The sequence below is a fragment of the Malurus melanocephalus genome, unplaced genomic scaffold (genome assembly GCF_030028575.1).
Source record: "Malurus melanocephalus ecotype Western Australia unplaced genomic scaffold, MMel_1.1 scaffold_196, whole genome shotgun sequence".
In the NCBI taxonomy this organism is placed as follows: domain Eukaryota; kingdom Metazoa; phylum Chordata; class Aves; order Passeriformes; family Maluridae; genus Malurus; species Malurus melanocephalus.
The window spans coordinates 1,125,232-1,145,979 of NW_026623428.1; the positions used below are offsets into that span (position 1 = coordinate 1,125,232).

Below are 20,748 nucleotides of genomic sequence, written 5' to 3' on the forward strand. Positions count from 1 at the left end.
GCACAGCCCCGCCCCGCCCGGCGGTTCCGGCCGCGCCCCGCGGAAGCCGCAGCGCCGCCGGGTCCATGTGGCGCCGGCTCCGCTCCGCCCTCCGGAGCCTCCGCGGCTCCCCCGCCGCACTCCCGCCCGGCGGTGGCGGCCGCCCGCCCGCCGCCATGGAGCGCGCCGTGGTGCGCTGCGTGCCGTCCGAGCCCAAGCTAAGCCTGCGGTTCGTGCTGCCCGACGGCAGCGCTCGGCACATGCAGCGCGACCAGGGGGAGCCGCTGGGGCGGGCGCTGGCGCGCATCGCCACCAACGCCGCCAAGAGCCACGGCAAGGCGGGCAAGAAGAGCAAGAAGGCGCGGGCGGAGGGCGGCGCGGAGGGCGAGGCGGCGGTGCCGGCCGTGCGGCTGTTCTCCCGCGACGGCGCGGCGGTGGCGGAGGAGGTGCCGAACGCGGCCGCCTGGCAGGACGGCGCCGTGCTGCACATCGGGGACGCGCAGTACCGCGTGGAGCGCAACCCGCCCGCGCTCACCGAGCTCCGCCTGCCGCGCTCGCTCCTCGCCGGCTTCCCAGTGTGCCCCAAGGTGAGCGCCGAGTTCGCCGCGCCGCAGCACTGCCTGTTCCGCTGGTTCCGCGAGCAGCGCCCCGCGGCCGSCGGGGACGAGGCGGGGGAGGCCTGGGTGGAGACGGCGGCGGCCGAGCGCGTGTTCACGCCGTCGAACGCGCTGGTGGGGCTGCGGCTGAAGCTGCGCTGCACGCCCGGGGACRGCGAGCAGCGCTACGGGCCCGCTCTCGAGGTGGAGAGCAGCGGCCCCGTGGAGGCCGGGCCCGGCGCCTGCACCTTCGACGCCCGGCACCTCTACACCAAGAAGGTTTGCGGACACGGCTCCGTCCGCACCGTCTCCTACAACATCCTGGCCGACACCTACGCGCAGACGGAGTTCTCCCGTACCGTGCTTTACCCCTACTGCGCTCCCTACGCCCTGGAGATCGACTACCGCCAGAACCTGCTCAAGAAGGAGCTGGYGGGCTACAGCGCCGACCTCATCTGCTTGCAAGAGGTGGATAAATCTGTCTTCGTGGACAGCTTGGCCCCGGCCCTAGATGCCTTTGGACTGGAAGGGGTGTTCAGGATTAAGGAGAAGCAGCACGAGGGCCTGGCCACTTTCTATCGCAGGGACAAGTTCAGCCTCCTCAGCCAGCACGACATCGCTTTCAGTGAAGCTCTGGTCTCGGAGCCTCTGCACAAGGAGCTGTGTGATCAGCTGGCCAAATACCCCCTGGTGCAGGAGAAAGTACTGCAGAGGTCATCTGTGCTGCAGGTACCASCTTTGACATGTCTTCTTCTCTTTCCCCTTTTTTTCCATTTTCTCCTCCTCCCACTGTCTCCAGTCAGGTGCAGCCRGGTCAGCTTCGTTGAGCCTCACAAAGCAGAAGGGCGGTGAGGGATCAACAATTTGAAACATGGAACTATGTTCTCTGCTAGCTGAGGTTATGGATAGAGCAGAAGATCAATCAACTTAGGAACAAGAACAAAACATTGAGGCCTTAGTGAACTGGATATATGGAATTACAAAAATTTGGTAAAAAATGTTTGTCAAATACCTGGATGTAGTGATAATATTTTGGCTGATACCATTATATAGAAGATTAATGAAAACTACAGCTCTTAAACTGAGTTTGTTACAAGCATAAGATTCTTCGAATTGGATTGCCATAAAGGCATAAGCTGATTATTGCATTTTAAAATATGCAGCCTGTCTGTTTAAGACTTAACAAAGACTGCTTTTTCTCTTAAAGGTTTCGGTTCTTCAGTGTACAAAGGACCCTTCCAGGAAGCTTTGTGTAGCAAATACCCACCTATACTGGCACCCCAAAGGTAATTTTGGCACATTCCTGCATGCAGGATARCTTGGTTTGTAAAGGTTTTGCTTTTCCCTGGGAGAATAGATTTCCCACCATTCTTTTGTAGCTATAGCCTTTCCTTCTGGAACTGAGGGTTTCCTGCCTTACTTCTTATTTAGATGAAATCAAGCCAAACTCCTAGGTCTGTTTATATACTTATTTTTCTAGCTTGCCTGGGATTCAATAGAATCCAGCTGAAAGTAAGGCAAGTCACATTACACACAATTCACCCAAAAAGCAGACCATAATGGASCTTTGTGTGTGCTCATGGTTTCTCAGGCCTGTCAAACATGCAGCTTTCTTGGGGTACTGCCAGGAGGGCAACCAGATTGGGCTACAGAAGCTGTTAGAAGAGATTCTTCTCTTCTCAATTAGTTTTATTCTGGTTCTGTGCCTTTTTGGGAATATTATTAGGATGGTTTGTCATGAAGTGGAAAGCTGCTGTACTATGGGTGTTAAAGCTTCAGYGTTCTTGCATGTGCGAGTTTAAATTAAAACACTGCCTCTCAAAACTTTCATAGTCACAAACCTTAAAGGCTTCTTAGTTCATGAAAACTATTCTAAAATGTAAGATTACTATTTCAGAGCTATATATGCTTCAATGAGCAGCCCAATGAGCACCTCCAGTGCTGTTCTGCAGTATTTGAAATAATACTTATTTRTATCTTTAGGTGGGAACATCCGTCTGATCCAAATTGCTGTTGCCATGTCTCACATCAAGCACGTAGCATGTGACTTGTATCCCGGTATCCCAGTCATATTCTGTGGAGATTTTAATAGCACACCCTCRTCAGGAACTTACAGTTTTATCAGCAGTGGTGGCATTGCTGAAGATCATGAAGACTGGGTCTCAAATGGGGAGGAGGAAAGGTGCAGTATGTCTCTAAGCCACCCTTTCAAACTGCTAAGTGCTTGTGGAGAACCTGCTTATACAAACTATGTTGGGGGGTTTCATGGATGTCTGGACTACATTTTCATTGACAAAAATGCTCTCGAGGTTGAACAAGTCATTCCATTGCCAAGTCATGAAGAAATAACAACCCATCAGGCTTTGCCAAGTGTTTCACATCCTTCTGATCATATAGCGCTAATATGTGACTTGAAGTGGAAATAGAGCAGCTCTGGCATGGTGCTTTTGGAGGTTTTCAAACAAGAAATTTAATTTAATGAACTGCTGGGGGACTGATGTTAGACCTTGACTTGTATGCTCCTAAAAGGAAAGCCAAAACATTTAATGAAGAGTTCATGTGTTTAATGGCTCTACTGAATATTATGACACTGTTCAGAATATTTGCATGACAATTTCCCCCTTTTTTATATACTAATGGGAAAAAATATACTTAAGACAGGGTTTTGAAAATTTGATTATCATATACCTTTATAGTGCTGTTTTTAAATGAATAAGAATTACTTTATTAAAAWATATGAATATAATCTGATTTGTAAGACAGCATACAAATTGAACCCTGCTTAACTTAGAACCAAACACAGTACCCAAACACAGATGGATTTMGTATACTCAACTTTGCTGTAATTAATGTCATGGTAATTTAAGTTCAAAAATTGTCTTGTTCACTTACCATTACTATGGCCCAACTTTTTTATTAAGTTGTATGGACAAYGCACTTGTACCTACCAACTTCTGAAAAGAGGTTCTTAATTACCAGTGAATAGACTTTCTGTCAATAATCAACCATGTTAAATTCAAGGCTATAATTGATGTGGAAATAATTTATCTGCCCGCATAACTAATGAGGGCGGGTAATGAGGATAATATTAACACCTGGTGAAATGGGATAAATGAAGAGATAGCRTCTACTTTGAACTGGTTTGAGTCATTTGCAATAAAAGAAACACGAGTTTAGGACAACCAGCTTTGATGGGAGGGAGCATTTTTATTAATATCATCTGTTTTCAGGTGGGAAAAGATACAGAATCTGCATTAGCTATCTGTGCCTAAATCTTTACAAAGAAACAAAAGTGACTTGCAAACCTTTATCACAATGGTTGTATTTTGTTCCTCTCTTGAATATAAGAAAACCTAAATTTGAAGTGTTTTTATGTGCATTTTTTCTTTTCTAGAAATAGCCTAGTTTTCCCTATTTTGTAGGATGTGGGRAAGTATATTTTATCCATGCCTTCACTGAATGTGTTGGAGGGGGTTGAATTCATTTAASGAGCTTCTTGCCCTGCATCATTAGTCCATAGGAAACAAAGAGCATTTGGAAACCATTCACCAGATCTTCCTCTTTCACGTAATAAAACTCCCTTTATCAATCGTCTCTTACTGTTGTCAGTTGTTTGGGTTTCTTTTTCTAGTTACTGGTGTCTTTAATGAAAAAACAAGTCTGCCTGGGTTGATAAAACCTCTGTACTCTCTACTTGCACACCTGCTCACCTCTCCTGCATTCTGGTGCATTGTAGTGGTAAGTGAGATTGTGAGATTCACTCAACTGCTTAAACACTGCTTAATCCGGGCAGTCACTTTTAAGCTAATTACCCTCAGGTATTTCTGAGGGTTGCTGATTCTTGTCATAGTACTTGATATGCTGTGAAGTGCTTTGCATAAGCTTGTAAATATCAGCTCTTACCTATGTTATTTCCAATAAAATTACTACTGTTCTTAGCTACAGTAGTGCCTAAGCATCTAACATGATGCTGATAACAGAACTAGCAAAGCCACCAAGGCAGGTTTACTTCCTGAGATCATACAAGGCTAAAAAAATGCATGCCCCTAACTCTCCRAATGTGTCTCTAATAGCATGATGTGAGAAGACAAATCTTCGTGAACTGTCCAGTATTTCATTACCAACTCTGCAGTCAGATAAAGGGAAATGGACAAATTCCATACTCTAAACATGCAGGAGCCTGTGTTGCTAAAGAGGTCATGTAAATGTTCTCTGCAAGTAKCTTCTTTTCAGCAATATAAGCAGTTAACCTTCCCTCTTCCTCTTATGCCAAACTCTCATCTGATTTTGCTCTACCCCTTGTGAATTGTCTCCTTGTTCCTGGTCATGYCACACCAAACTAAAACAGGGACATGGTTCTGTTAAAAATATGGGGCCTTCARTTCTCTTACTTATATTGCCATTTTAGTGCATCTTTATGTCCTGAGCTTACCTTAAAGCCATTTRTGCCCAAAGAACAAAATAGAGGCTTGGAGATGGAAAGAGGTGATAAAAGCTTGAAGCAAGACCGTACCCTGCTTCAGCAGATCCCCAAAACRTAACACAAGACCTCAGTGAAAGGTGCCCATTTATTCCTACAGCTTTGCCAGGCTTATTTGTAAACCCTCAGATTTCTGGTTATGTTAAATCAGTACTTTAGTTAAGCCAAATGGTACCCTAAATACCTTTGGATACAAAAGGGAAGCAAAATGGAATGTAGCAATGAAAGTGGCAAYGAAGGATGTTGGATCACTGCACCAGTGATGGATTCTCCTTGAAAAAYTGGACCCTAAATTGGGTGCAGTCTTTGATCACTTACTGTTCTTTTATAAGCCTAATTAAAAAACAAAGTGTAATTCAGTCTTGCATATGAGTTGAGGTACAACAAAGGTCTGTATTCTTTTAGGCCACAAAGTTGATAATAAAAATAYCCATGATTCATAACTAAACTTCCAAGACACAGGAGTGAGGAGAAAATCTTACAAACAGAATGGAGGCTGTAAACCCCTCATCTGGGTAAACAATTCTACTAATTTAGTAAATGAGGGAAAACTTAGACATGAAGATTTACCACTTGCAAGCATATGATACCTTAAAAGGCAAAAAAAATTAATTGAAAGAAAAAAATCCAGTATCAATACCAGGGAAAACACTGAAAATTACTGCATTGCAGCTGAGTCAGAAACAGAGGCATACAAATTGCCAGCTCTGAAAAAAATTGAAGGGAAAAGTTACAAASTCCATTCAGTAATGCAGGCTTGTAGGCTGGCAAGGGAAAGTCTCAGTCATTTGGTACCATAAAATTGCAACTCTGAAGTTTGGAAGTGAGATTATATTACATACATAGACTAGCTGAGCACCCCTTATAACTTGAAAGAACATTATTTTCCTCATTTTAAAATACCTATCTTTACAACTGGGTTGCTTAGTCTTTTCCGAAGCCAAAACATTAAAGATCTGTGACTTTTTCCTGGAACCAGAAGATGGAGCTGCTCAGAGAACAGACTTGCCTGGTGCGCTGTCTCCCAAGTCCTGCTCACTGTGCTGGCACTTGGGCTGCTGCCTCTGTCCCCCTGACCCGCGAGAGGGAGCGCACAGGGAAGCYGGAATCTGCAGGAAGCAAGTTGTGAGGACAAACAGGGCACTGGAAAAGGCCCTTGCACGTAGCAAATAATCCTTTACTATGTTTAGGAGGAAATTCAGCCCCGTGARCTGATGCTGGGGAATCTCCCGACACAGTATCCTCCAGTTAATTATGAAAATGCAGCAGMAGAGGCTGACTGCCAATAGCAGAAACATGTCAGGAACCTGTCAGCATGGGTCTAGATTAGGAAAAGCACAATTCAAAAATCCTTGAGTTTTTTGGGGTGAAAAACAACCCTTAAGTACACTTTTGATCCAGAACCCCCATGCTCCCAAGCCGTATTTACATCTGGGTTAGGTAACATGGTGCTTCCTACTGCACATACGGTGATTTTAACTCCCATCTTGGCTCCCCCTACACATCTGGACCTTGCCCAGCAATTAATTCTTCCTCTCTAAATCACATCCAGAACCCACATTTGTAGAAGTCCCACTCAATTTTTGTCAATTTTATCTCATAAACCTAAACTCCCCTGTATTTGTTCCTCATCCAGAAACTGGAATGCTCCGTGCCCTTCACAACAAAAAATGGGGTAGAATTTTCTTTGCCTCTTTGTATCATGATAAAGCAAGCAATGATGCCAAATATGATTGAGAGAAGAAGGAAGAAAAGGGAAGGGGAAAATGGTATGAAGAAACCAAGGGGAATAACACCCAGTGTGCTAAGGCATCAGATCTTTCAACACCTCAAATTAATTGTGTAGTGGTTTCTCATATTCTTGGCATAAAAAGAAAATTGTTCCAAATCTTCCGGCTCCYACCCAGTAAGAGGAAACGCCTTAAACATATCAGTTTTGGCAGCTCAGCTTTACTCRYAAATCCAAAAGCAGCATATGGAATRGAATTTTTAAGTCCCCACTCTTGACAAGGGTAGAAAAGACATATTTGGACAGGGTGATGTGCRAAGTTTCATCATATTACACTCAAACTGCCTTTGTCCAGACCTTTATAGAAAGATTTCTTAGACTAACAAGGGACTACTAAGTGGATTCTGAATTTTCATTACTGACAAAACCCAAATCAATGTTTTACACAAGYTGGGCCTTTCCTGTAATCAATGAAAAAAGTGAAAATAATGCATGTACTTARTATTGTACTCGTTCTTCACTATTCTGCTGTTTATGGTAAAGCTGGCCATCTGACACACTGAAATACAGCCTCCTGTATACAAATATTACTCAACTAACTCCCCCGTGAAGTACAACTTACCCATTGTTTGAATATAGAAGTTGATGTATACAAAGAGCAATTTCAGCTACTGAAACTCAGGATTTCCTGTCATTACAATGAAAGAGGAACACATACTTAGCAGTTTCAGACTGAACTTTTGAGAGAGCAGCTCAGTTCAGGTATTTGACTTCTGATAGGKAAATGATAAACCATGTTAGTACCCATACTCTTAAACAGACATGACAAAATTTGATCTTCATGGGAATTTCATCTCCCTCTGGTGAGCGGAGCTGTACTGTACATTGTTACTGATACACAAAATTGACTTTGTCTTACTGCATTTCACTGCAAGCTGTAGCCTTAACCCTCATGCAGACTCCATCAATCATGAATGAGATTCAAAATCTTCACTGCTTTCTGACTTGGAGAAATTACTCATTTTATAGAAGAATTACACCTACTGATACAAAAACCCACACAGTGACTCTGAAATATTAACTTCTTATACACATGCTGCAACACAACAGCATAGAGGCTCAACAAAGCTCACCTAAACATGAACACTTACTCATTTTAAGAATTAAATCTCTACCMAGCAGAATGTTTTCTTCGTGGTAATAGACCTAATTATTTTTAAGTATAKTGATTCATTTAAAGTCTACCTCTGAACTTTGTAACAAGCATTGTTTCATTTTAACCTACTGGGACCACAAATACCAACTCATTTTAGGGACAAGCTGTGTCTTCTGAACAAGGTGAACCTTTTAACGTTTAATTCAAGGAACTGCATTGCTAGAAATACACACTTTAACAGCTACTGATCAAATGCATGGGTATATCAGCTTCAGTTAATAAGTAATCAACAATTCATTAAAGGTGCAGGCAAAACCCTTCTCACCTTACACTGTCTCCTGGGTTTCTATTACACATTGKAGACATTTAAGGACCATATTGAAACACTCTGGAATGTACCCTGCTTAGCTGTGTTCCCAGTAACAGCACCTTCTAGGAACTTAAACTTCACTTAGAGCAAAGCTGCCCAGGAAGATATTCTGAACCAAAACTAGCTTGAGTTTACCAGGTCTTGTCACTGRGAGTTCTTCTTGCAGGGGTAACCCAACCTGGATGTAAAATGAGAAGCACTTAGCCTGAAACCACAACAGAAACATACTTTGGGCTCCTAAAGACAKCCAGTCAATAGAACAGCACATTTTATTTGGAGGGTTGAGCAGTATTTGCTTCGGTACCGCAGATGGGCAACAGAAAAACAAATTTTATACCACCCATTAGTAGCTGCCTCAAAACACATATTAATTTATGTCTTCTGAACTACAGAGGTGTAAGGGACAGAAATATGAGGTCAGTAGCAGTTGTATAGAGATGAATTTTGGGGGCGATTACCAGCACTATTATAATATTTGCTACATCCCTGTAAAAGCACTCAAGKTACCTTCCCAGCTAGCCACCAACACAATGTGTGACTCCTGCTGGAACCCATSTTGGTTTTGACACGTAGATACGACTATGAAACAGACATGCATGCTTTTCAGGCAGTTCGTATTTGTTTTATTACAATTCTTTAACTGTTAGTATTTTCATATCTGGACATCTTGAAAGGAATTTTAGATTTACAACTTCAAAAGACATTACAGAATTATGTAAGCCCCGATGACAGCTACACTACTGCACTGTATACAACTTGGTTGCCTCCCTTCCATGTCCTGCTCTACTCAGCTCCAAACAAGTGAAAATCTGAGACTGATGTTCATATTCAAGCACTAGGAAAGCTCAGTAAATGGAAAAAGAATAAGTGATCATTTGCATTCAACTATTTCAGGAATCAAGAAGAGCATACACAGAACTATACATTTTATCATTTTATTAGGAATAATTCCAAGTGGGTTATGAAGAAACTAATCCATTGAGTTTGATGAATTTTCCAAAATTTCCTTATGAAGATATGTTCACCAACAAACAGTAAAACTTCAGCAGAACTATTATACACTGGGCAAAAATAGTCAGGCTGATACCAAAAAGCAACATGCAACATAAAAAAAAAAAAAGATACAATATAAAGGAAGACAATCTGCTGAATATTAAAAACAACCTCAACATGAGCTCTTCGCAACCAGCACAGAACTATTCTACCCATCAAATCCAATTCACACAAAGGCAAGTTGGGCTGACAGAACCCAAGGACTAATAAAATGTTCCTCAGTGCAGTAGATTTGTATAGTGTTTTAGAGCATTTCCTTGGCTTGGAACAAGCAGTATTAGGAAATCTTTTTGGCAAGGGAGAGAAATAAATACATACGGAATGCTACATTTTTAAATCAGCAGACTGTCTGAGGAATGAAACAGGGCTTCAGTAAACTAAGAGTAGCAGGGAGAAAAAAAATTAAAACATTAATTTATTGGGGCTCAAAGAGTATTCAAAACAGATCTTAAAGATGTCACAATAACTATATTCAGGCATTTAGGCTAACGAGGGGAATAAAATCAGAAGATACACTTTTTCCAAGTTAAGGAGATTTTTTACCCAAGCATATTGCTACCTTTGCAACATGTAGCTCGGTAAACAATAATTGGCAACAAAATAAGTTGAAACGCTGTAATATCCTGCCCAAATATCAGTTCCAGATACTGTAATAACCAAGATGCAAACTAATTTTGTTGTAACAAGCCTAGACCACTTATATCAAACATGTCCCTGGTGAAAGAGTCATCCAGTTGGAATTAGCGTTTTGAGAGTTCATTTGACAGCCAGTCAAGTCCCTCATACAGACCAGTTCCTTGTGTAGCACAGGTAGCCTGGACATACCACTGTTAATGCAGAACACAAAAATTAAATTTAAACACTGACAAAATGCAAGTTAAGTTAAGACAGTATGTGACACTSTTTAGCTGTAAACACTGGATTATATTTCTAAACCCTTATTTTGAACAAGGACCTAAATTATGCATTATAAACTTTAATAGCAGGTATGTGCATTTTTCTGCGGAAAGAGGTGACAATTTCCCTTTCCTTCAGAAAAAAATCATGTTTATGATATATAATAGAGGGAGAAAAGAATTCAGCAATCAGAAGGTTTAGCACTTACAGTTCTGTTACGCAGAGACTGAAGACCTAGTTTATCTGTCATTTCACTGATTGCCATGGCATTTGGCAGATCCTGTTTGTTTGCAAACAGAAGCAGCACTGCGTCTCGCAGCTCATCCTCCTGAAGCTAACAGAAGAGACAGGCATGTTATTAAATGACATCAGTTAAGTAACTCAGTTACTTCAACAACCACTAAAAAAAATCTAAATACTGATTTAAGGACTGTAAGCAATTTCATTCTTGCTCCTGAAGTCACTAATAAGTATTGAGAGAAATTTAATTAGTATACAACAGATCTCCTGCAATTAAAAAGACAATCCCTTTAGAAAGTTTAAATTTATGGGCACCATGCTGAGGAAATATTCTCCAGCACCRATTTGTTTTTCCAAAATTCATTTTTTCTGCTGCATTTCTATCAAGGTTTCATGAATGAAAGGTTCTGACACATTATTAGCTCTCTACAGAGTTGAAATTACAACTTGGTGTACCATGTGACCAGAATTACCAGGCGAATACAATATGCATTGTACAAACTCCCTAAAACTTTAAAATCCTAAATCTCTTAGGGAAGGTGACAACCAACTAAAACCATGACAGAATCAAYTGAACAAAGATACTTCAGAAGACATTGGTATTTACCATTTTCTGCAGCTCTTCTGCTGCTTCCTGGATTCTCTCTCTGTCATTGCTGTCTACCACAAAAATGAGGCCCTGTAGAAAATTAAGCAAATTTGAAAAAAACAATGTAAATGTGTAGCACTATTTTAAAAACATCAAAATACTACTATTGAATATTGTGATTGCTTACCTAAGAAAGGGGACAAATTTAACAGATATTTCTGTTTAATCAATGCCTGATGTGTGTCTGAACAACTAAGTCTTGACTTCTAAATAAAGCTAGGAAAAAAAATGCACCACAACTACATAAACTAGCTCTTCCTCCTCCCCTTTCACACATTATCCTGAAAATCACAAGTGCTTCACCATCTCATGTTTCACTGAAAAAGCCCTTAAAGTAATGCCCGAAWTTTTTTAAAAAAGTTTGTAGCAAACAGTGTTTCTAATGGCATCTCTGTTACTCATATGTCCTTCTCATACAATTTACTCTTAACCTTTCAGTCTGAAAATCTCACTTTTATCATTCTCCTCARGAAGTACCTTTTGAAAGTTTTCAGTAACAGGACAGTAATAAGAAACTGAAATTAAGTATTACTCTATTCACAACAGYATGGTGCAAGTTCCCTTTTGTCAATCCAGATCCATTTTTCTGCACGAATCATATGCATCATGCTGCACACAAGTATCATGGAAACAATTCTATATTCAACACAAAAAAMCTCCCAAAAAAGCCCACTCCAAAAGTTTTCTTACATTAATAAGCAACTTACCTCACAACTTGTGAACCAAAAGTATCACATTTATGTCACAAAAACTGACTGCAGTCACATCAGTGTGAAGCTGACATTTTAATCAACTGATAAAATCTTTTACCATATTTTAGACACTTTTAGCACCTTACTAAAAACACTGATTTAGCATAGTAAAAGCTGTATATTTGAAGAGTTCCTTACAATAAACCACTTGCTCTGGCACATTACAGAACACTGGTAATGTCCTAAAGGACTTGATCCTTGAGAGGCTACACTCACAACTAGGCTTGAAGCCTTCAAGGTAACAAACTAGTTTCAACTAGAACAAAAYCTGGGTACCCTCAGAAGTTGCAGGAAGTAGTGCAGAGCCCTTCTGAAAGAAAAAAAACAATTTTCCATATATACTCTAGAAAACACAGTGAGGCTTTGTAAAACAGGTCTTTAACTATTGCCATTTGAGAACTCTTACCTGCGTGTTTTGGAAATAATGCCTCCAAAGAGGTCTAATTTTATCTTGACCACCAACATCCCAAACTGTGAAACAAATGTTTTTATATTCTACCGTCTCCACATTAAAACCTAAAAATGAAGGAGTTTAGTAATTAGAAATAGTTAATTCTAGTGTTAAAACATAATTCTAACCATGTCAAAGACAGATACTTCCTAAGCTACGCTTAGGAATATGTGTAAAATGGCTTATCAATACTGAACTGGTGGATCAAGAAGAAAACTGACTGAAGGGGGAAAAAACATGAATTACTTCAATCCAAGTCCAAATGGCTCAGCAAATCTTTCAGCCACGAACCGTGAGCTCATGATGTTTGGGGGAAGTAGTGCTACTGATCTGATTCCTATCCTGAGCAGCTGCTACTGGCCACTGTCAGACACAGGATTCTGGTCTGGATATATCTTTGGCCTGACACAGTTATGTTATGGCAGCACCAGACAGTTCATGTTTGTCTTGATTCTTATTCTAACGGCAAAAACAGCAAATTCTTTCACCCTTGAGAGGCCYGTCAGGTTTAGAATAACAAGAATAAAGATAAAAGAACTGGTGATCTTACCAATAGTGGGAATTGTGGTGACAATTTCTCCTAGTTTCAGTTTATAAAGAATGGTTGTCTTACCAGCAGCATCCAAACCAACTAGAAGGAAAGAGAAAAATTGATTTAGTTCACAAACCCACTAATTTAAAAACAGGCCATTTTACATGCTGAGTACTGGGGGCGAGGGGGTGGTTTCTGARAATAACTCTTTAAACACTGCTGATACTAGCAATCTTCCTTAGTGTTTGTGTTAATTCAGCTTTATCACTCACTTTGAAAGTTTCTTCTGTGTTTCTTCTCTGTAAAATCAGGAAGATTTTAAAAGCCTAGCAACAATCTGCAAGCAGTACACAGTTTCTAACTGATCACACATTTGTTACTTCACTAAGCTCAGAAAGGCCTCACTCAACTTTCTGCAAAGCTCAGCTTCACAGGCACATGGGCCAGCTGAAGCTGGCATTATCCATGAAAGAYACTTCTGTGCTCTCATCCCAGTCTCTCCTCCCTTTGCTAAAACATTTCTTTAGCACTGACAAAACCACATACATCAGGAATCTCTCATCATCCCTCCACATATACTCCAAGGGATATCCTTCTTCAGGATATCACTTCTACACGTTGAGATCCACTAGGATGCTTCCATTAGGAGTCTCCACTGTTGGTCTTTACAGAGGACCTTCTGCACTTAAATTTGCTCTTCTGCTTCTAAAACAAAACTTAAGCTTGCTGTTTTCAATGTAAGCTATGTGGTAAATATGTGATTCTTAAGAAATAAAATAAAATGAAACCTGAAAGACATTTTTAAGACATATCASCAACACTGCAAGTATATACTGCATTTTGCTAAAACCACTTGTGAAACTGCTTATTATTACACATTTTAGAACACATAAATGTAACTCAAAATAGAATTCTCTAAATTACAACCCAATACCTAGCACACAAGCACCTCCATAAACAGCAGGTACTAAACACCACGGCACAAAATGTCTATTTATGAAACTGAAATCAGTCAAAAACATTTTTCCCAAACAAAAGTACCCCCATCAAAAGAATTAATACTTTTGCAAGAAACCAAACGCTATCCTCATTTGATATGGATAATATACATTCTAAAGTGTTCTCTACTCTGCAACTGCAATATATTAAGTTCTAAGTGGTTTGGTGACTTGCCAATTAATAATACAACTGTTTCCTTAGCATTGCAAAAAAATGGAATTCAAAATTACCTACTTATTCAGAATGAAACCAAACTCTTGAAAAAAAMCTCCTCTTTCTCAAGACACAAACTGCTGTTGCAGCAAACTGATTTAAAAAACCTATCTATAATAGTCCTATATTCTAATAGTGTGCACAGGATTAAACATACCAATGCAGTTTCTTTAGTAATGTCATTGCATGTTAAAAAAAAAAAAGTTGTTCTAATTCTTAATGTCATGAAAGCATGAAAGAAAAGGRGGTGGGGTGGAAATCTACAATCAAAACCAAGGCTCCTTGACTCACAAAATGCCCGAGATGAAATTTAAGAGTTTGGAGTTTGCTACTGTTTAAATGCTGGTCTCTTTCAGAACACCACACAAGCATGAGCAAAAAAAGTCATGGTGCAGCAGAAGTAAAACSAGAACTTTCAAGTCATGAAATTTGTAAATGCCACAATTTTTTTCACACTGAAAAAAACTGTCAGTGTTGCCTTACAAAACCCTCTAAGCCAACTTCAGAACCCTAAAATACTCAATCTATGGTGAAAACCAATGTTTTTAACGGTACCATGCTTGAAGCCCAACACTATTTTCACAGAGCTCTACCTCAAATAAGCCCTTGTAGGGTGCCTAGATCTTGGTAAGAACATATAACACCTATACATGATAGGACAGAGTTTTTTTCCCAGTAAATAATAAGATAATKTAGTGAAACACCTATCAGAGGTAGAACTACTCAAACCTCTTCTGTTACTGCTCCCCATTAAAAAAAAAAAAACAAAAACTCCATTATCAATACAACAAGCACTGACAAGATCTGTTAAAATTAACAATGTAAGAAAGATGCCATTGTCTACACGAACTGTTAAGAGTGTATTTGAGGTTTATACTAAWGACAGATAAAGACAAAGAAGAAAGCTGAYCTCATTTCAAAGTACATACACAGAGTATCGAGACACATTTGAAGACATGACTCAAGAGTTAAGAAATTAGAAACWAGTCAAGAATTGTAAACTACTTGATAAATTAAGAAAATATTTCCCCAGTTACCCACTCTACCCTTGTGACACATCCCACCAACACCTTAGTGGTGCTGGTAGAAGGCCGCAGTGCTATGCACGCAYAAAGCCCAGAGACTTTGCTTAAATCCACTCTTACCCATAACTCTTGATTAAGCTGTTGGACTTTGCACTGAGGCAGGCTGAGTTATGGATACGTGTTTTCTTCTTCTGACGTCACACTTGAGGCAGAAGTTTAACTGAGGGAAGGACCTTATGTAAATCCCTGTGATCCTACTTGCAAAAACAGCCTCTTTTGGCCAAACTGCAAATGTTATGAAGTCTAAAGAAGCAAGACATGAAAAGCATAGCCTCCATTCATATTTCTTACTACAATTTGCAATTTACCACCCTCTTAAAAARTTTCAGAGCCCTAAATCACATTTAATCTTCTGAGCTGGTAGGAAGTGTAACAATTACTTTTAGTAATCCAAGAATAAACACATTTACATTTGAACTGGAACACTAAATGCAAACCTATGAGCTACTGCCACGTCATAAATTTCACCAAGATTAAAACTCACATCTTAGATCTCTGAAGTAAATTTCCCATTCWACATTTTCAGTGATTCTACTGCCTGACTGACCATTGTCAAAGCCAAGGTGTAAGAGACTTGAAKGGTATAAAATTCAGAAGTTGTACTGCAAAGCACCAAGATTACAATAAAGTACAAATGGGAAGCASAGACCTTTACTTGCAGCCATTTATCTTTAAACTGAGTCAAACATCCTCTTCCTCTAGCTGAAAAAAAAAATCTACAATGCTTTCAGGTACTGCCAAAATCACTGTGGTTCTAAGCCCTTTACTTCTCTTAAAGAGCATTTTATTCACACCCTTTCAGTTGTGTTTCAGCTAAATCTCAAACTCCTAATTCACTTGTACCTGGGAACATCACCCCTGACCACATCATATTCTTCATTAACCAACTTCCTACTTTGATCACTGATGACTGACTATCAGGCTGCCTGTTACCACAGCACAGAACTTCATAAAAAGAGAAAAGAATATATACTATAGAAAGCAAACATCAGGCAAACCAACAGTTGTATAAAACAACACCCTTCCCCAAATAAAAAACAGCTAAATTGTTGTGATCTGTACAGTGACACAATTCCCAAAGAATCTGACATTTCCACCCAATGTATTTAATAATTACTTTTGTATCTGATGCTCCTGAGTAGTTACTATGTTAGTTAATATTTGGCACAAGTCATAGAACCTAAWTTATGATACTCAAAGGTGCCCACTGAATCAATATCTTTTTTTCCGAGAAAGGACGAGAAACCATGAGTGAAGAGTTTCACAGACAGGTACATGTAGGGTTAGAACTCAGTGTTTCTACTCTTAATGCCCCAGTTACCTTATCTGACTKTTAGACATTCAAATGTATCCCACAGTTCTTTCTTTTCCCTCATGTTATTCTTATTGACAAAGAAAACATGTGAATCTTTTTTTCATGCATTTCTTCCACACAGTAACTTAATATTTTTGAAAAATACTTAATTATACAAATGCATTTTTTAAAAACAAAGTTTCAGTAACAGAATAACATTAAATGTCCATCTCTTATCATAAGTGTAACATGAAAATGTAGTTTGAGAACATAAAAGATAAGTGAGTGCTGTTGGTAATGTCTCTGATGAGAAATATTAAAATGCTGCAGAACTCAAGTAACACAAAGTCTGTTTTAGGAGCTAAATTAATTCTAATTTATCTTCAATTCTGCAGAAACAGAAGAAAGCTGTGAAAAGGAAGTTAGAATTATAAATTAATGATCTGTTCATTATCAACTCACATAATATTTTTCCCTTAAGTACTTTAACGCATGAAGTTATTTCTTAATTGGTGTAYTACATATGGAAACTCAAATGCCTGGCCTTATACAGCCCATTTTCAAACCATACACTGAAGATTACAACMTTGAGGAAAAGTTTTAATTCTGTCCCAGTATTCATTCATGTATCCCTCCTCAAAGTGCTGATATATGATGTAGAATGCTATGAAGAGATTCTTTTTCATGTTACAGGTATACACAGGTTATGTCATATCCAGTTTAAGATCCTGCTTCTAAACATCCAGTTTATGTCCTATGACACAATCTCACCACAACATACCCCAAATTTCACTCTCCTATTCTACCTAACAAATGTGCTGTCCTATGCCCTGATCTAGCCCTGCCTTTTAATATAAGTAAAATTAACATTTTTAACAAATAAAAAAATAAATTCATTTGAACTAACTACTAGAAAATGCACTTTCCAAAGCCATCTCTAACCTAAATTCGATCTGATTTCCTACCAATGAAGGGCCTTACAAGTGGTTTTGACTGTATAACATCACTTTCCTGTTTTCAGTACTTTGCAGAAAGTAACAAAACTACAAATACCACAGACATTGCCTCATCCTGCATCCTACAGTCAAGCTCACTCAAAGACTTGACTTCATTCATTAAGAGCCTTATGAAGAGTCCGGCTGTTACAGAGACAATGCAATCACCTCCCTGAAAGCAACATACTAAGTTGTCTCAAAGACTAAAATTTACTTGGATTATTTTGAAATGGATGAGAGTCTTTAATTTCAAACACATACAACAAAAATTACTGGGTATGGAATAATGAACTTYGTCACAAAATATTTGGAGAACCTGAAATATTGTATTTTTAACAAGCTGCACTCCTGTGTCTGCTGTGCATATCCAGGCAGCATTAGGGATGGGTGTGTGACAGGAAGTTTCACAGTTAGAACCCACTCCCATTGCTGGTTATATTGAAATGAGCACTTTATACAGTTCCTTAGGACAAGCTACTTTAGTTAATGGCCATGAACCAAATTCCATTCTCTTTGGTAACAGAATTTGAGAAAAATTTAGGGGCTAAGAACTGTTTGTACATAAAGCTTGCAGGGGTGGGTGGGTGGGTGGGTGGAAGAAGGCAGGGAAGAACTCAAAGCGGAGGAGGAAATACCAATGCAGTATGTGCTGGCTTTGACCTTTTGAACTATAATCTGAAAGTGAGAATCTTCAAGAGCCACTGGTTCCAACTCCTACACAGTCCGTGTCAAAAGAACAGATAACTCCAAAATAAATGGATACTCAAAATAAATAATTATGGGTTGACAGTAAAACTAAGCAAGCACTGCAAGAGCAACCTAGAAGGTTTTACGGGTTTGTACACGAGGCACAGAATTAATGCCCGCAGATGCTGTACCGAAACGCCCTTTCACAAGAGTCAGGATACAGACACTAGAGCTCCCTACAGCTGTCGAAAATCGGCCATTATACGGCAGTTCTTCTGCCCCTGGTTGCACACACCAGGCTTTGTCACATCCTGCTGGCGGAGCCGCAGTGCCGGGGCCAGGAGGGCACGGCCGGGGCGCGGGGCTCGCTCGGCCCCTCGCCCGGGGACACGCAGCGCTACCCGGCCGCAATTCCATCTTTGTTCGCGCGCGGCCCGGCGCAGGTGCGGGAGCSAGGCTCGGCCTCGCCGGGACCGGCGGGCGAGGCAGGGAGGGGAACGGGAACACGGCGGGAGAAAAGGAAGGGCAAATACAGCGCGATCCGCACCCCGTGGCCTCCCCGCTGCTCTCCCAATGCCCCCCCCAGCCCACGGGACGGGCACAGCGCGGTGTCCGCGCCCTGCACCCCGGGACGGGGCGATTCCCTCCGCCGTGACCGGCGGCCCGTCCCGCGGCCTCCCCTCCCCCGCCCGGCGAGACTCGGCTGTGCGGCCCCGGTCGGGCCAGGCTCCGCGGTGCCCCTCACCCATGAGGATGCGCATCTGCTTCTTGCCAAAGAGGCGCGAGAAGAGCGAAGAGATGGTGAGGCCCATGGCGGCTCCGGCGGCGCTGGGCGGCGGCGGGGGAGCGCTGTGGGAAAGAGGGCGGGAGGGAGCGCGGCCCGGCCGGTGTGTGCGCACGGATCCCTCCGCGCGCGAGGGGAGCCCGGCGGCGGCGGCGGGTGCTCTGTGACCGAGGACCTCGCTCGGTCTCTGCCACGTCACGCTCGCCGTGGCCGCCCCGGCTCCAACGCGGACACGATCACGTCACGCTCGCCACATCCCCCGGCCGCGGCACCGCCCTCAGCCACACGGCCCCGGCGGKGAGGGGACTACAGCTTCCGGCAGGCGCCGCGCCGCTCCGCGACCCGCGCGCATTTGCCGCCGCCGCGGGGCACGACGGGGGATGTAGGCGGGCGCACCAGCCAGCCCCGCGCAGCTTCCGGGTCGCGCGGGGTATGCCGGGCGCGCGCGGGCCCCGCCCTGGCCGCGGGGACAAGGGGCAGCTCCGGTAACGCTGCGGGCTCTCGCAGYCTCCGGGCAGCGGGACGGGAACAGCCTCTGCTCCCGGCCTGCAGCCACACATTGGTAAAACCAGTCCTCAGAAAGCCTCCAGCTGCACCCCCGTAGCGACAAAGACACGTCATTAAAACAAAAGCAAAACCCCCCGGAATCCTAAAAACCAAAACAAACCAACAAAAGGTAGCGCTGTGACATATTCTCATTACAATACTGTTATTACTTATATACATATCCACTACAGTAATTATTATTAGGCAGACCAGTCACAGCAGGGCCAGGTTCTCACACCCACCCTGCCCAYGGCTTATGGGCGAGGGAGCACCCAACACAGGGCAGTAATAGGAGAATAAACCTGAACCAAGCCAGGATCATCATTCTAKGAGCCGAAGGTACTGACTTATCCTCAACTGAAGAAAACCTTTGTTAATGATCTTTGTAAGACAGTCCTGAAACATCCTAACAGTTGGCCACTGAGTGAGACAACTTAGGCTGTTTTTTTCATAGAACCACAGCAGGGTTTGGGTTCGAAGCATTGGATCATCTCATTCCACCCCTGCCATGGATGGTGACACCTTTCACTAGAGTACATACAAAATGCCCTGTCCAACCCCACCTTAGACACTTCCAAGGATGGGGCACTGACAGCTGCTCTTGGGTGTCATGTTGAAAATCTTATTCTAGTTTTAAATGATCTTCTGAACAAATAATCTGGTGTAAATTAAGATGGAAAGTTGTGTTTTTGTAAAATAAATAGATCACACCTTAACTTAAGCACAAACTAGATAATTATGTCAATATGATTCTGATTAACTATGAAAACTATCAGGAAGCTGTAATCTAAGGAGTCCAGTTCTAGGTTTCCAATACTTACCTATCTTCTATTCAGAGTAATGAGTATTTGCATTTCTCTTTTTCTGCCAGGAAAATGAAGCTACCCTGAACTTGAGAATAGTTACTATCTCCAAGCTGGCCTGTTCTTACTGTATCTGTGTCATTAATGGATACCTTTCATTAYTTCCATTCTTTGAGCACAATCTAGCAAACAATTGCTTTAGAAGTGAACATGGGCTTTAGAATCCCGGCCCCGCCCTTTGCATTGCTGAGGATGCTGCAGCTCTGTCRTATTCCAACCATGATGAATAATCAAGCTATAAAACCACTCCATCACATTTCTGGTCAGCTTAAGGGTACAGTTTCATCAAGCGGCAGTCTCTGCAAGCTGAACAGCTTTGCTTACACAGGAGAGGGGAAAAAACCTAACAAACCAAACACATCCATCATCTAAGTCACATAACTTACAAAGAGAGAAAA

General features: G+C 41.7%; 2 protein-coding genes across 2 annotated transcripts; one reads left to right on the plus strand and one right to left on the minus strand.

The window, feature by feature from the left end:
- Window positions 1-34: 34 nt before the first annotated feature.
- Window positions 35-4,393, plus strand: PDE12 (phosphodiesterase 12). Its single transcript, XM_057373404.1, has 3 exons — window positions 35-1,304; window positions 1,783-1,861; window positions 2,559-4,393. The coding sequence occupies exons 1-3, from the start codon at window positions 66-68 to the stop codon at window positions 2,999-3,001; spliced, it is 1,761 nt and encodes a 586-aa protein (XP_057229387.1). The 5' UTR covers window positions 35-65; the 3' UTR covers window positions 3,002-4,393.
- Window positions 4,394-9,229: 4,836 nt separating this feature from the next.
- Window positions 9,230-19,190, minus strand: ARF4 (ADP ribosylation factor 4). Its single transcript, XM_057373394.1, has 6 exons — window positions 18,903-19,190; window positions 12,903-12,983; window positions 12,308-12,417; window positions 11,108-11,179; window positions 10,469-10,594; window positions 9,230-10,190 (listed from the first exon to the last, which is right to left on the minus strand). Exons 1-6 carry the CDS (start codon window positions 18,967-18,969, stop codon window positions 10,104-10,106), a joined length of 543 nt encoding a protein of 180 aa, XP_057229377.1. The 5' UTR covers window positions 18,970-19,190; the 3' UTR covers window positions 9,230-10,103.
- Window positions 19,191-20,748: the final 1,558 nt, after the last annotated feature.